Source organism: Gigantopelta aegis, chromosome 7, assembly GCF_016097555.1.
Source record: "Gigantopelta aegis isolate Gae_Host chromosome 7, Gae_host_genome, whole genome shotgun sequence".
In the NCBI taxonomy this organism is placed as follows: domain Eukaryota; kingdom Metazoa; phylum Mollusca; class Gastropoda; order Neomphalida; family Peltospiridae; genus Gigantopelta; species Gigantopelta aegis.
In genome coordinates this window covers 40,839,234-40,857,133 of record NC_054705.1, presented here as the reverse complement: position 1 = coordinate 40,857,133, position 17,900 = coordinate 40,839,234, and the positions used below count along the sequence as shown (strand labels likewise).

The 17,900-nt window shown below is 37.7% G+C and overlaps 1 protein-coding gene across 4 annotated transcripts in view; it reads right to left on the bottom strand.

The window, feature by feature from the left end:
- The window catches only part of LOC121377573 (WASH complex subunit 2A-like), an 81,729-nt gene that overhangs the window by 32,159 nt on the left and 31,670 nt on the right, over window positions 1-17,900 (bottom strand). For all 4 annotated transcript variants that reach the window (XM_041505623.1, XM_041505624.1, XM_041505626.1 and 1 more), the window contains 3 exons: window positions 17,283-17,449; window positions 14,780-14,869; window positions 13,841-14,028 (listed from right to left, as the gene is read on the bottom strand). In XM_041505623.1, the coding sequence (XP_041361557.1) occupies window positions 13,841-14,028; window positions 14,780-14,869; window positions 17,283-17,449 (445 nt within the window). The remainder of the gene's footprint in view (window positions 1-13,840; window positions 14,029-14,779; window positions 14,870-17,282; window positions 17,450-17,900) is intronic.

Here is a 17,900-nt window from a genome sequence, read left to right as displayed (position 1 = left end):
TTCTGCAACATACACGTACAACAGAATTTTTAAAACAATGAGTCAAGTTGATTGGCTAAAACAGGTTAATTTATTAGATGGCTTGGAAGAAGTGGTCTCTGAAAACAAGTCTACTATGTTAGGTGGCATAGACAATTATAAAGGTGGTCTTTTAAAACAGTGCATCAGGCACACGCTTTACCACTGGGCTATGCTCCACTCTCACGAGAAATAGATAAGCATGTATAAAAGAACTGAAACTTTTTCATCACAACTTGCTGAAGGCACGAAGTAAGAAACTACATGTATATGGGCCGAATTTACGAAGCCTGGTTTTTTCTTAAACGCAGGTGTTTGTATTTATTTACACGCATGTAAGACAATGAACAGGCTTTGTAAATTTGGCCCTATTTATACACAGATACACAGCTACAAACACAACACACACACACGCATGCACACGCATGCACACTCATGCACACACACACACACAAACACACACAGACACAAACACATAAACACACACACACAGACACAAACACATAAACACACACACGCATGCACACACAGACACACAAACACATAAACACACACAGACACAAACAGACACAGACACATACAGACAGACACACACACACACACACACACACACAGACACACACACACACACACACACACAGATACCACACACACACAGACACACACACACACAAACACAGGTACACACACGCATTCACACATACACACACACACACACACACACATGCACATGCATGCAGCACATGCATGTTAGAAAAACACATCTAATTTTCTGAAAATATTTCGCACTGCCACAGCAACAGGTTTGGATATGCCAGTAGAAGAAGATCCAGGGAAGAAAGCCTGGTTATCTTTAACATGTATTCCTCTATAAACACCTGACCTTGACGGCAGCAGACAGGCTCACCAACACTATCCGACATCTTACACCTACCTTACAGACACCACAAACCTTTAAACAGATTAACACAGAAAAATTCACTGATAAACCAACAGCAAAAGTTGTAAAACTTCCATCACTAACCTATCCTCTGTCTTCTCCTTGTTGGCCATGTTAAAAATTTATATATATATATATATATATAAATACTAGTTGCCAGATGAATGGTGAGGGGGGCTCTGTTTGGGATGTGCAGTGTCGGATTTCGTGTTTATCTCCTGTTCTTGGGAGTTTAGCTTCCTGAGAACACAATCTACCTCTGTGCCAGCCAGTGTGTGTGTGTGAGTGTATGTGCGAGTGTGTGTGTAAGTGTGAGTGTAGAGTGGGTGGTGTATTTTTAGCTAACAGGTAATAACTGTAATGGAATTATTGCTAATGGTACACCAGTTTAGATAGGCAATATACAATGTGCTGTTTACAAATGTACTTACATGACAGTGGGGAGGGGGGCAGTGAGGATATATTAAACTGTTTACTTACAAGTCATAGGGGAGGGGGGGGAGAGAGGGGGACCAGTGAAGTATGGATGGGTGAGGGAGCTACGGGGAGACCAGTGAGGGGAAGATGGCCAGTGAGGATGGGGAGGAACCAATGAGTTGTGGATAGGGAGGGGGCTGGGGGTGCCAGTGAGGTGAGTATGGGGAAGGGCCTGGGGGGGGGGGGGGCATTGAGGTGAAGATGGGAGATGGCTAGGGGGACCAGTGAGGTGTGGATAGGGAGGGGGCTGGGGGTTCCAGTGAGGTGAGGATGGGGAAGGGCCTGGGGAGGGGGGGCAGTGAGGATGGGAAGGAGGCTAGGAGAGACCAATGAGATGTGGATTGGGGAGGGGGCTGGGGGATACCAGTGAGGTGAGGATGGGGAAGGGCCTAGGGGGACCAGTGTGGTGTGATGGAGAGGGGGCTGGGGGGGGGGGCAGAAGTGATGATGGGGGAACAGGCTTGGGAGGCCAGTGAGGTGAAGATGGGGAGATGGCTTGGGGGGGGGGGCAGTGAGGTGTGGCTGGGGATGGGGCTAGGGAGGACAAGTGATGTGAGGCCTACCCCTCCTACTTTTGGTCACGTAATTATTTTATCTTTGTGGCAGATGATGAGTTCTGTTTATCAATGTCACCAAACTACATCACATTCATGTGAAACATCTCTCCATTCTCCCCACACCCCATTATAAAACCTAGATCAGTCCTTACACATATACAATGTATATGTATGTAGTTGTGAGCATGGGAAATGGTTGGAATGTATGACAACAATCTAGGATCGATCCCCGTCGGTGGGCCCATTGAGCTATTTCTCATTCCAGCCAGTGCATTTTTCGTTCCAGCCAGTGCACCATGACTGACATATCAAAGGCCATGGTATGTGCTATCCTGTATGTGGGATGTTGCATATAAAAGATCCCTTACTACTAATGGAAAAATGTAGACTGTATGTCAAAAATTACCAAATGTTTGACACCCAATAGCCAGTGATCAATTTAATCAATGTGCTCTAGTGGTGTCATTAAACAAAACAAACTTCTTCATTTTTGTATGACAATGATATGACAACAATGATATGACAACAATGCCTAATTTTCAGAGGAGGTAAGGCAGTGTCCTCAGCCCCTGCTCCTACCTCCCCCTCCAGTTTCTGATGTCTGTGTTCAGTGAAAGTTGTATGTGTATATATCTATATATCTCTCTCTCTATATATATATCTATCTATCTATCTATATATATATATCTCTCTATATATATATATATATATATATATATATATATAGATAGATAGATAGATAGATAGATAGATATATATAGATATATATCTATCATACATATAGAGGTTATTACCAGAGTGTTTTTCGGTATCGTCAATATCATATATTAGGAATAAAAATTGTATTATGCTCGCCTCTTAATACATTATTTTTATTCCTAATATATGATATTGATGATACTGAAATACACGAGGGTAATAATCTCTTTATCATATAAGCTCAAGCTTAATACAACGTGTTTTTGTAAACTGTACACACAACTTTAATTCCAGTCCGCCATTACTAGATATTCAAATGACATAAGAATATGTGGCACGGTGTATTTTTGAATGGAAATGATGTCAAACTCGAATGACATCATTTTGGATGTCCTTACATCAAAATAAAGTTATGCCTAACATTTTTTGTTTTCTGAATGCTGGACAGATTTCAGTGTCAAATTGCCATTGAAATGTTTTTATTTGATGACTATGAATGCATACATCAATCATGGAGTGTCACCCAATTACGTTTGCTTAAATGTCAATAAACCTAGTGCCGAGACCTCGACTAATTTACATCTAATTTGCAAAGTTATAAAATTCTTAAAGTATGTGATCTGAAAAATATCATATACTTTGATTGCACTGAAAATGTAAGATATTATATGATAAATATATCTATATCTATATCTCTCTCTCTCTCTCACACACACACTCTCTCTTTCTCTCTCTCTCTCTCTCTCTCTCTCTCTCTCTCTCTCTCTCTCTCTATATATATATATATATATATATATATATCTACATGAATATATATCTATATATCTATATATATCTATATATATCTATCTCTATATCTACTGTATATCTATATCTATATACACAGATATATATATATATACATATATATATATACACACACACACATACATATAATGAGATTACAGACAAACTCCGATTACAAATTATTTAAAGTGGTTTTTTTATGACATCATGGCAGTGTTATAAGTACACTGGTTTACAGTGCAAATGAAAGTCAGGAAACCACACCCAGTCACACAGCATAGGGTTGCCTCACACTAAATCGGGGAGGGGGGGGGGGGATCTGTGTCAGAGTTCAAGGTACCACGCCACCATCTGTCATGTCGTTACTTGTTGTAACAGCTTAATAATAATATAATCCAGTTTAGGAAATTGCTCCTCATTGAAAAAAAATCAAAAAAATCTGAAATGCCCTTTGAAATCTTTCTTTGATGTTTACAAGTACATGTAAAGTTTGTTTTATTTAACAACGCCACTAGAGCACATTGATTTTTAATCTTATCATCGGCTATTGGACATCAAACATATGGTCATTCTGACACTGTTTTTAGAGGAAACCCGCTGTCGCCACATAGGCTACTCTTTTTTATGACAGGCAGCAAGGGATCTTTTATTTGCGCTTCCCACAGGCAGGATAGCACAAACCATGGCCTTTGTTGAACCAGTTATGGATCACTGGTCGGTGCAAGTGGTTTACACCTACCCATTGAGCCTTGCGGAGCACTCACTCAGGGTTTGGAGTCGGTATCTGGATTAAAAATCCCATGGCTCGACTGGGATCCGAACCCAGTACCTACCAACCTGTAGACAGGTGGCCTAACCACGACGCCACCGAGGCCGGTACAAGTACATGTACGTCGACTTCATCATAGGGGGCGGAATATAGCCCAGTGGTAAAGTGCTCGCTTGATGCATGGTTGGTCTAGGATCGATCCCCGTCAGTGGGCCCATTGGGTTATTTCTCATTCCAGCCAGTGCACAACGACTGGTATATCAAACACTGTGGTATGTGCTATCCTGTCTGTGGGATGTTGCATATAAAATACCCTTGCTACTAATAAACAAATGTAGCGGGTTTCCTCTCGATGACTGTGTCAAAATGACCATATGTTTGACATGCAATAGCCGTTGATTAATAAATCAATGTGCTCTAGTGGTGTCGTTAAACAAAACAAACTTTAACCTCTGTAGTATATTAGTGTCATGGTTAAGCCATCGGACATAAGGCTGGTAAGTACAGGGTTCACAGCCCAGTACCGACTCCCACCCGTAGTAAGTTTTAGGGTAGGTGGACCAAAGCAGGTGAATGATTAAATAATCATCTTCGGTGGGGTCGTGGTTAGTCCATCTTACATAAGGCTGGTAGGTACTGGGTTCGCAGTCCAGAACCGACTCCCACCCAGAGCGAGTTTTAATGACTCAGTGGGTAGGTGTAAGACCACTACACCCTCTTCTCTCTCACTAACAACTAACAACTAACCCTCTGTCCTGAACATACAGACAGCCCAGATAGCTGAGGAGTGTGCTCAAGACAGCGTGCTTGAACCTTAATTGGATATAAGCATGAAAATAAGTTGAAATGAAATGAACCTCACAGAATATATTCTGACATACAAATTGCACTGAAATGCACAAAGTAATTAATGATGGTGTGTAACCTCAATAAAACCAACTGCTGCTTTAACTGGTAACAAACAGTGACAGTTTATTGCTTTATTTGTCTTTCTAGTGCACAGTTGTTATGCAATGTACAGGCATCAAAATATGCGAAGTGTGTAGCAACCCATGTACCGGTTACCATAAAATACGGGCTATAAGATGCAGAATGTGTGACATCCCATGACCAATTTACCATAAAATACAGAGTGCATGATATCCCATGACCAATTTACCATAAAATACACAGTGCATAATATCCCATGACCAATTTACCATAAAATACAGAGTGCATGATATCCCATGACCAATTTACCATAAAATACAGAGTGCATGATATCCCATGACCAATTTACCATAAAATACAGAGTGCATGATATCCCATGACCAATTTACCATAAAATACAGAGTGCATGATATCCCATGACCAATTTACCATAAAATACAGAGTGCATGATATCCCATGACCAATTTACCATAAAATACAGAGTGCATGATATCCCATGACCAATTTACCATAAAATACAGAGTGCATGATATCCCATGACCAATTTACCATAAAATACAGAGTGCATGATATCCCATGACCAATTTACCATAAAATACAGAGTGCATGATATCCCATGACCAATTTACCATAAAATACAGACCTGAGCCAAGATTTTTGAAACTATCTTAGCGCTATGTCATAAAAGCACAACAGGCTGTGGCACATGTTGTAGCGACATCATAGCTTACAAGGGTTTTACGATATCTTCAAATATTATGTGGCTTGGTCACCTGTAGCTTATGAATACATTTATCAAGTTAACAATTCACATTATTACTATAAAGTTCAGCACATGAAAATCACACCTCTGGTCTTATTGTACTTAATGGCATTCACTGTTATCATTATTATAACATCAATTTATTAAATATTTTAATCAACAATCTTTATTCAATTAACAATTTAAAATGTTTTCAAAACGTTGACAATCAAAAAATGAAACTATACCTGAAAATGTCTTATTTTTAATTTACAGTTACCGCAATGTATTTTCAATTTATATATGATAAGACTAGCAGAGTAGTTCATTCCTGTACACACATGCAGTATATCACCCATGTCAGCATATTTCAGTGGTACAGGTAGATGTGATGGGATATATGACTGATTGCCCATAGTGGACCCATCACATTTTATCTTACGACAACCAGTGCCCAGGACTGGTACATTAAAGGTTGTGGTATGTACTTTCCTGTCAATGGGGACATGCATATAAATGATACCTTGTCGCTATTTTGTTGGAGCAGCCACTAAGCCGGTAACAATTTTTCCTTTTGCATTTTACAGACCAAATGTCGAAATACCTCACAGAGAGGACATATGATAACTATGCTTTAAACAACGCCCAGATCAGGTTGCCAGGGTCTGGATTGAAAATTAACGTTGTGGAAAGACACTGGTTTAAGATGTGATAATAATCCAGCTCAGATTTCAAGACATCACTTGCCAGATTCGTTTCGAGTTGTGCTGTGTCCTAGCCAGCTTTGTTTTGTAGATCCACATAGTCACAATCACGGGACACACCCACCTTCTCACATCCGCAATATTGAATTCTAAGGGGAACAAAAATAACAGTTGAAACTTGATACACAACTATCCACAAGCACCAAACGCCTAGAGTTTGATGACTTAAAAAAACTCAGTTCACTGTACATGGAATAGGTGATTTTAACAATTCACTAGCCATAGTAAAACACCTACCAGCCCTTCGCCTGTGTGTATTGTACACTGGTGCTAATAATACTACAAGTAGAACATAAAACCAGAATCCAACATGACCAAAACACTTTTATAATCACTCTAATAATTTTCACACAATTTGTGAAATATTTGTGCATATACCATGTTAAAACTATCCCAGTAAATTAATTCCTTTTAATGTACAATTGCAATGTATCTACAGTTCACCTAAGGTTGAAATTTGTTTAAGACAAAATTTAAAAATACAAACTTTACTTTCTACAAAATTGGGGATTTCTAATTAACACATTTATTTTATCTCAAATGCCACGAGACGCCCCTACAATTTTGCTGGTAAAATAAAATGCAAGGTACCACACGTTATATGTGTTGCCTGAGAAAATCGATACATTGTTTTTATCAGATAAATGTTTTATTACAAAATGTTTACATTATCAACAATGAAATACAATTTTGTGAATTTAACTGTTGACCATTTGCGTTTTGCCTACAGTGTATTACTAAGAATAACACGTTTGAGTACCAGTGTCAATAAAATGGCGAGTTTTATTAGGAATCGTTTTTGTCTGTTCAAGTATAGGCTAGAAGGCATTACAAATATCATGTGCTGGCGTGCTATTAAATATTTCTTTCCCATCCATGCCACTATCCAGCTAGTCAACAAACCCTAACGGGGCATATAAATATATATACATGTATATTAGGGTAGCCAGGATTGTTTATTGGGGGATGGAGTGGAGATAGAGGGCACTGCTTTTACACATTTTATGGGGTGACATGCATTATAAAAGTTGGTATTGTGAAAAAAGAGGTATATTCGAGAAGGCATGGTCCTCTTGTGCCCAATCCCTGGCTACCCAGATACGGCAGTGCATATATGTGCAATTTAAAGTATATCAATCAATAGATTTTAGTTTCAACACAGGTACCTTTAGTAGTATTACTTGCATATTTAAAATGTACTCAACAAAATGAATTGAGGGAAGTAGAAATGTGGTAATTATTTGCTAATGTCATATTATTTTAGTAAGTTTTCCTGCTAGGAATCATTACACGTTGATTGTGTAATTAAAAAACCCCCAAAAAACAAACAAATTACACATTGATTGTAAATATATTTGTCATTTTATTCTCTCTAAGTTGCTGTTTAAATCATTAAGTTGAAGAACATTTGTTTTAGAACATGTCAAAACGTAGACACTTTAGAACGAGTGAAAACGTTTAAGGAAAAATGCCGAATATAGTTACTGGCCCTGTATTCATTTTGTTTCGTTAAATTACTGTGTATTAAAAATCATTAAACGTATTAATTTATCTTAACGGTTGATTATTAATTCAGTCAGTAGCTCAACACTACAGATGGAGCAGTTTACCCTGATAGCTTACATTTCGTGTTTAATTAGTGTAATAAATATATTTGTTATAACTGGTATGATAGCTTACATTTCATGTAATAATTAGTATAACAAATATATCTGTTATAACTGGTTTTAAGGCTTTGCTTTGTTTGACAAATTGTTTTTCTAAAGTTGTTAAGAGCTTCTAGCAACCTGCTACAATACCAAGGAGCCCAATTCACCATCTCAGTGTAGGATAAGGTTACTGTGCACACAGCTGGAAACACCCATGACCCTTAACAGTGTCTGCCATCCAAAGATAATTTGTTATTGTTAACAATTACTTCCTGCCGCCAGTACATTTTCAAAGTATTAACAACACAGACCCAATTAGGTGTCTCAGAGCTGCTGCGAAATTAAACGTTTACTGTATGCCACGTGGACTCACTGCAAGATAACATTATTCTTGACTTGAGATTTCACACAATTTATCACATATGCTGGACTAAGAAAAACTGTTTATAAAATAGCTTGCTCTGGCATGCTGGTTGGAGCTGTTTGTGTTCAAGTTCCAGGAGCCAGAATAAATTAAATAGTTCTTCATCAAATTACATCTTGATTTATTATTATTAGCAGACAAAACTTTTAAGGTTTATACTAAAACAAATAACTGCTAACATCTAAAAGCAAAATATTTAGCAAAAGTTAAGTTTCCAATTTTTAAGTGCATTTCAAAGTTTTCAGTGCAGTTTTCTCAGATTGAAGTGGAAAGGAGATAAGTGGTTCTGGCACTAACCCCTCAATATATGAAAATCACATCGTCACAGACAACACTTTCAACAGACATGAAAATCACATCTTCACAGACAACACTTTAAACATACACGAAAATCACTTAATCACAGACAACATTGTCTTGATATTTTCATAAGCACATCCCTATATACTCATGTCGTAATATATATTAGCTGAGACAAGGAGTGATGTCACGGTACAAAAAAAAAAAGCAGTGAAGTTAATTATAATAATTATACTAAGTATGATTGAACTAGAAAATATTTCTGGCACTCGTCCTCTTGTAGATGTTTTTTTTTGGACACCAGAGCTCCATGGATTGTATTTCTTTAAACATGTCAGAAAAACATTCTGCAAAAGGTCGAATCCCAGAAATATTTTCTAGTGCAATTGTATAACAGCTATAGTCCTTCCCACAGAGAACGCTTTTTTCATACTACATGTAATAAAACCATATGGAAATTACTACAAGGTATTGATTTCTGAGCCCACTGTTTTCTAAATTACACATACAAATAGTAATTTTGTTGTTATTTCCAAAACACTTTAACTTTTCTTCTTACTTCAAACCAAACTGAATTTACAAAAAACCACACATTTTTATAGGAGGATGGGACGGACTATAGTCTTCAGAGGAAAGAAGCTAAATTTTTCCATCTGTAGCAAGGAATTCTTTGTATATGAACCCTTACACAGACAGGACAGCACATACCACATCCTTTGATATACCCGTTGTGGGGTACTGGTTGGAAAGGTAAAAAAAAAAATTCCTTTACTGAATGGGTCCATCAAGGAGGTTTAATCCTGTGATCAAAGCACCTCAAGCAAGCACTATACTGACTGGGCTAAATCCCGCCCCCTTCTCCAGTGATTTATCCAGGCATTCTGTGGGTCCCAACAAAGGGCCTTTCACTAAAGAAAGTTGTAGTGAAAATTCCCAATTTCTGTGCTAACAATTCCCAATGTATATATTTAATTATGTCTGTTGTAATAGATAAGAGAATAACTAGTTAATTTCTCATCCGGCCTGAACAGGATAACGCCGATATCCGACGTCATTAACTAGTTATTATCTTTATCCTGCAGGCAATAAAAATTAAGGGGAAAAGCTACTATTTCTGTTACTTCAGCTACATTGTATGAAAGAAGGAAGGAAATGTTTTTATTTAACGACACAGTCAATACATTTTATTTACGGTTATATGGCGTCGGACATAAGGTTAAGAACCGCACAGATATTGAGAGAGGAAACCCGCTGTCGCCACTTCATGGGCTACTCTTTCCGATTAGCAGCAAGGGACCTTTTATATGCACCATCCCACAGATAGGGTAGTACATACCACGGCCTTTGATATACCAGTCATGGTGCACTGGCTGGAACGAGAAATAGCCCAATGGGCCCACCGACGGGGATCGATCCCACACCGACCGTGCATCGAGCGAACACTGTACCACTGGGCTACATTTCACCCCCCCCACCCCCCACCCCCCCATGTGCTAACAATTCCCGATCTATATATTTAATTATGTCTGTTGTAATAAACAAACAATAACTAGTTAATTTCTCATTCGGCCTGAACAGGATAAAGCCGATATCCAACACCATTAACTACAATGTAGTTACTATCTTTATCCTGCAGACCATAAAAATTAAGTGGAAAAGCTGTTATTTCTTTTACTTCAGCCACATTGTATGAAGAAAGCCAAGACTGATGAAGGAAGGATATGTTTTATTTAACGACGCACTCAAACACATTTTATTTATGGTTATATGGAGTTAGACATATGGTCAAGGACCACACAGATATTGAGAGAGGAAACCCGCCATCGCCACTTCATCAGACCTTGCCTTTTAAAATGCGCGGGTGTGATCGCCCTCGTACAGCGCACGTAATTTCAATCTGGCGAGTGTGAAAAATAACGCACATTACACTTAACAAACAGTGCACCTAAAATAAATTTGTATATTGATTGCCACTATTTACCGTATGTAGCTGATAGAATGATCCGTTGAATAATACCAGAAAAAAATTGTTACGAGAACGGTAGCGTGCATGCAAGATTTTAATATATGACTGGTACTTGTCTTTGCTGTACAAATCGGAAGACACAGGTTTAACAGACATTTTCAAAGATCCGATCAAAACTTCTTATTATTAATTAGAAACAGTCCATTTTTGTAAGGTAATAGATCACAACATCTGATAAGGATAACTCATTTACGTGTATACTCTTCATATAGTTATGACAAAAAGACAAAGTTTTAAATTAAATAGTGGCTTCTGTAGCCTACACAAATGAACTCGTTATGGAATTCAGCGAAGTCGGTAAAACTGTCTCGATTAGTTCATAACTGTTAGCCTACAAAGCTTACGTGAGGTCTCGAAAATAGCAATAGTGTAATTTATACTTTCTTTAAAAAAGTTTTTAAAAAATGAAATTTAGACGGAATAATAAAAAGAAGGAAATGAAATAATAGGTATGTAGGAATAAGCCTAGGTACTTTTTTACATCTATTATTTCTCTTTTTATCAAATAATCAATCAAATAAAACTTCATTTAATTTTTTGTATTTCAGCCAGAGGTTAATGAATGTGCATATGTTATTTATATATGTACATACTATAGTAACATTAATCAATGATCATTGCCAACTATTTAATTTTTGTTTCGTTTGTTAGAAAGTCACAGACCATGTGACTGCAACATGATTTGATGCGCAATATTCTGTGGCATACTGACCAATCAGAGCTATCGGGGTCAGATTATTTTTACTCTTGGAATTCAGCATGCACACGCTGGTCTACTTGACAACTTTTTACGCATTGATGATGGTGTCTAAAATTATGGGGTTTTTTTATTATCTTTATTATGGCATCCCACGTTTAGAATAAAATCCTTTGTAATTTTGTCAGACTTTTTATATTTTTTATAAACAACATTGGGGCCGTTCTAGATCAATGACGTAATGCTGTCAGAGCCGTTCGTAACGTGTAGCGGTAGGTCAAATGACGTGTTACAAAATGTTGAGGGAGGGAGACTGGTTGCGTAATTGTTGAATTAAAATGCCACATGAATGTCTATGTCCCAGCAAACACTATCAATTAAAGTAATTGTAGACTATGTTTCACAAGTTATTTAAAAGAAATGTTTTTTAATGATATCGAGTCGGTGGTGCACACTTGAGATGCTTGGGTCGTAGTTCATGAACCACCTCGGAACCAGCGATGTTTTTCCCATCCCATCTATCCTAATCATGTTTGTTGTACATAATAATGAAATTCAAGACAGGTTGATTCCTATATATATGTTTAGCTGCACGTTCATCAAACCATCTAACACTGAAAAGGTATATATATATATATATAATTGTGTGCATCAAATTATATGAATATTACATATTGTAATTCAAAAATTATATTTCTATAGTACTACTCCTGAAACTTTTTAATAAATTACAACTCCATTCCTGAAAGGAAAAAGAAGTCAGACTACACTAATGAACCAAACAACATAAAATTAGAAGAAAACATTGGTTTATTGGTTCATTTTTGCAACATATGTCTCTGCATTTACATATACCAATTACTTCATAAATTAATAATGCTTGGTTTTCACTCGCCTAAGCGTTTTGACTAGTGCGATTTTTCACTCGCCTTTATTTTTCAAAAGCCAAGGACTACTTCAAGGGCTACTCTTTTCGATTAGCAGCAAGGGATCTTTTATATGCACCATCCCACTGACAGGATAGCACATACCATGGCCTTTGATCTACAAGTGATGTTTCAATTGCTGGGATGAAAAAAAACAAACAATCAGAGAATGGGTCGACCAAGGAGGTTCGAGGAAATCCAAAACATTGTCCATTAGCAGCAAGGGATCTTTTATATGCACCATCCCACTGACAGGATAGCATAAACCACGGCCCTTGATATACCGATCACGGTGCACTGGCTGGAACAAGAAATAAGCAAATGGGCCCACCGATGGAGATCGATCCCAGACCAACCCCTGCAATTGCCCACGCCACTGCCGAATGCTGTGGAGACTGTAGCTGAGTTTTTCATTCTCCACTATATTCAGGGTGTTTATCAATGGTATGGGTTTTTTTTCGCTGTGTGCATTTTCTTAAATGCAGGGTTGCAGACCGACTGTGCATCAGGCAAGCGCTTTACCACTGGGCTACGTCCCGCCCAGTGACCATGGAGGCTGGGAAGGAAGTTTGTTTCTAGTACCTACAGTGTATCAGTCGACTGCAGGGCTCAAACTTAAGAATCGGTCCCCTACAGCAATATTTTAAAAACATTCACATGGATGAAATTTACAGCTCACCGACAGCCATTTTTAGCCGGCCTACAGCATTTTATTTTCAAAATGACTTTTGCAGCAAATCAGCATGACTGAAAGGTTGTTTTCCTGTATGTAGACATATTTCAAAAGCACAACTGTTAAATATTATCAGATAATATACACCAGGGGCCTAATTCACTAAACACTTGCAACTTTGCGATCTCGCAGTGCAATGCTAAAAGACTTGCAAAGAGGATGCTTTGTTGTCTAGCAGAGCCTAAGAGACCTTTGTGAATTAGGCCCCAGGTATATATACAGTTTGCCATCATTGAGGAGCATTACTGACGGCAAAAATGTTTAACCAGTAGAAGAAAAGTGCCGTCGGTTACAATCCAGACCTATAACAATTTATATGTCAATAATGGCACTTGCCGTTGGGGTATTTGTTAAATTTGAGCCCTAGACTGCACTAGACTGGTGAAGTAAGCTATACACAGACCTGTTGGTTCTTGGTTTGGCTGTAAACAGGCTGTCGTCAATATCCTCATCTCCGAACAGACTGTTAGCAGATGGAGATGGACTTGGGGCTGTCTTCTTGGTTACTGAGGCAGCGGAACTCGAAGACTTGCTGGATCGGATGCTGCCGCTGCGAGACTTCTCACCGTCTGTGTTGTCTTGTTTCTCCTCCTGATCATAGACACAAAGATAAAACAATTGAATGAATGAATGAATGAATGCTTAATAACACCCCAGCACAAAGATAAAATGAATGAATAAACGAATGAATGAATGATAAATGAATGCTTACCGACACCCCAGCACAAAGATTAAAAAGTTAAAAGTTAATTTTGTTTAAAGACACTATTAGAGTGCCTTGATTTATTAATCATCAGCTATTGGATGTCAAACATTTGGTACTTTTAACATATAGCCTTAGAGAGGAAACCCGCTACATTTTTCCATTAGTAGCTAGCAGTGTTTCTGCCAGAAAGAAATTTTTGGGTATGGCTCTATGAAATTGAATGCAACCAGTCAACAAGGGAATGGGGGGGGGGGGGGGGTCCTCCCTCAGAAAGAAAATGAGTTAAGTTTAGGGTTAGGATTAAGAAATTCATACAGTAATGATATGAGTAATTCATTTTGTCAAAAGGTTAACTTAACAAAAAATTCTGCAAAAATATGGGTATGGCACCATACCCATTTTACCCTGGCAATGGATCTTTTATATGCACCATCCCATAGGCAGGATAGCACATACCACAGCTTTTGATATACCAGTTGTGGTGCACTGGCTGGAACAAGAAATAGCCCCAATGGGCCCACCGACGGGTATCGATCCCAAACCGACCATGCATCAAGCGAGCGCTTTACCACTGGGCTACGTCTCGCTCCCAGAACCCCCCACCCCCCCAAAAACACCAACCCAAACAAAACATACCTCGCTGTCTGAGGTGGGTCTCTGTTTCTTGAGGGCAGCAGTTAAAGGGTTAAAACCTCCGACAAACATCGACACTGCTCCAGCCGGCAACTGTCAAATAAAACCATGACCGCAATGATGATGACTCATCTAATTCCAATTTATATCTGTTTAATTAGGATAACTCATAAAGTGTTGGTATTTCTGAAACTATAACTTCACATAACTGAAACTACAGCCTTTGTTGCCTTTAATTATTTGAGCGCGTCGTTAAATAAAACAGTTCCTTCCTTCCTTTAATTATTAATCTACAGTAAAGTACACTTATAACGAACATGCTTAGACCAAACTACTGCATAGAACAAACTGATCATAAACTCCCGTTTCATCTACCTATATATTAATGAGCAACTTTTTCAAATGTGTACAACGAACTAACTATAAGGAACTATTGTTCGAACCAAATTGTTAACAACTACAAAAAATTACTCTCCTACCTTTAATTGCCGTTAGATTTCCTCCAAAGTTTGTCCAGACACAAATTGCAAAAAACCCACTACAAATATACAGATTCCACACACGAGACTGCAATGATGTCGCCGATATTGTCTTTGCTGAGATTGCATAGGGAAAAATACATGCAGTTTTCTGCCGTCTGCCATGCTGCTTGTTTATGGAATACTCTTCAAGAGGGGTGAAAGCCTCCAAAGTATGTGACACAATTAATATGAAATCGATGATCTCTAGTGGTATCATTAAAATAATAATAATAATAATAAAAAATAATAATATGACGTCATCAAGTTTGCTTTTATATCATAACATGTTATGACGTTGTTAGATTAAGTCCTATCCTTTCACCCCTCTTGAAGAATATTCCATAAAAAGTCAAAATGGCAGCTGATACAAAATGACATGCTTTTTTCCCTATGCGCTCTCAGCGAAGTCAATATAGGTGACATGGTTATCATCTGGTATGTGGAATCTGTGTCATTGTAATGGTTTTTTCAAGATTTGTGTCTGGACAAACTTTGGAGGAAATCTAACAGCAATTAAAGGTAGGAGAGTAATTTTTCGTAGTAGTTAACAATTTGGTTCGGTGAATAACTATCATGGTCCCTTGCAATTTGTTATACGAGTACTTTACTACATATTAATTGGTACATGACTGGAATACAAAAACTATTCTTGCTGGATTGGAGGATATATAAAATAACTGCTTACTGACTACAACAATATTGGCTTTATCCTGCTCAGGTCAAATGGCTAATGGCGCTTGGCACTGAATCGATGCGATCGCCATTCTAACCGTCACAGAATAAAGCCAATATCTTAAGGCAGTAACCAGTCATTATGTTTTTTAGCCAACATCTACTCTGACCTCTGGTTTCAAATACTAACCAATTTAAAATGTTCAAACAAATCATGAATATTAATGAGCTACTAGCCATAATTATGCTAATGAATCTACTTTTAACATGTTTCTCTAATGACTTTTAATTTGATGTTTGTTTTGGGTTCTGATTAAAGAAAATAACAATGAATAAGAACACTCACACTAATCATTGACATTCATCAGCTTCATTTGTTTTTGTCTCTGCTAACTTTTGAAGGGGTTTTTACCGGTCGTGTCGTGGTTATAGGTCATCGGACATAAGGCTGGTAAGTACAGGGTTTGCAGTCCGGTACCGGCTCCCACCCAGAGCGAGTTTTAACGACTCAGTGGGTAGGTGTAAGATCACTACACCCTCTTGTCTCTCACTAACCACTAACAACTAACCCACTGTCCTGGTCAGACAGCCCAGATAGCTGAGGTGTGTGCCCAGGATAGCGTGCTTGAACCTTAATTGGATATAAGCACAAAAATAAGTTGAAATGAAAAAAGGATGTTTTTTGTAAATCTCTGTTTTATAGAAATAACCAATAAAATTATTCATATTAATCATGAATTTGATGTTTCTGTGGCCTCTGATTTAAATAATCAACCATCAAGAACATTCATACTAATTATGAATATTCATGAATGATATTAATGTCTTCACAGTTCACCTTTTTCTTTGGTTTCTTTTCATGTTAGTTCTAAGCTATGATTAAAAAAAATCAACCAATAAGAAAACTCATAGTAATTATGAATATTCATGAATCATATTAACGACTTCACTATTCACCATTTTCATGCATTTTTAAATGTTAGTTCCAGCCTCCTATTAAAACCCCCCAAAATCAACCAATAAGAACAATAAGAACATTGATACTAACCATGAATATTCATGAACAATAACGACTTCACTATTCACCATTTTCATGCATTTTTAAATGTTAGTTCCAGCCTCCTATTAAATAAACCCCAAATTAACCAATAAGAACATTCATACAAATCATGATTGTTCATGAACAATAATGACTTCACTATTCACTATTTTCACGCATTTTTTAATATTAGCTCTAGCCTCAAAACAACCAATAAGAACATTCATCCTAATCATGAATATTCATGAACAATAATGATGACATCACTATCCACCTTTTTCTCAGGTTTCTTCTGCTTTGGTTTGACGTCTGCTTTGGGAGTCTTCTCGGGTTTCGAGGACCCTGAAAACAAATCATCCTCGTCTTCGTCGTCGGCAAACAGATCCTTACTGGACGGCTTGGTCTCCTTCGTGCTGCTCTTCACTCCACTGCTGGCTCGATCTGTCGGAAAACACAACAACAAATATACAGAAAATACAACTCTGGAAGAGTTTCTACAAGAAACTTCATAGACATCATCTTCTGGGCTTCCTGTGACAGTTCAAAACATACTTGTCCCGAGTATGCTACTCATGTTAAGATGTTGCCAGCTACTACTAAATCTCTAACATTGATCTATATACCTTAAGTTTGTTTTATTTAACAACACCACTAGAGCACTAGAGAATGTCCGGAGTTCGCTGCCATTTTTACATGGTTTTTAAAAAAAACAAAACAGTTTATTAACCCCACAAACATATATGGTAGTGTCAGGGCTGAGAGCCCTGATGTCACTACCTTACAGACGTGCTAATAAAAACAAAATATGAATACATGTTGTACATTACAACAGTATAATTAAAAATGGATACACAGAATAATTATGTATTATATGGGGTTAACAGTGAAGTTA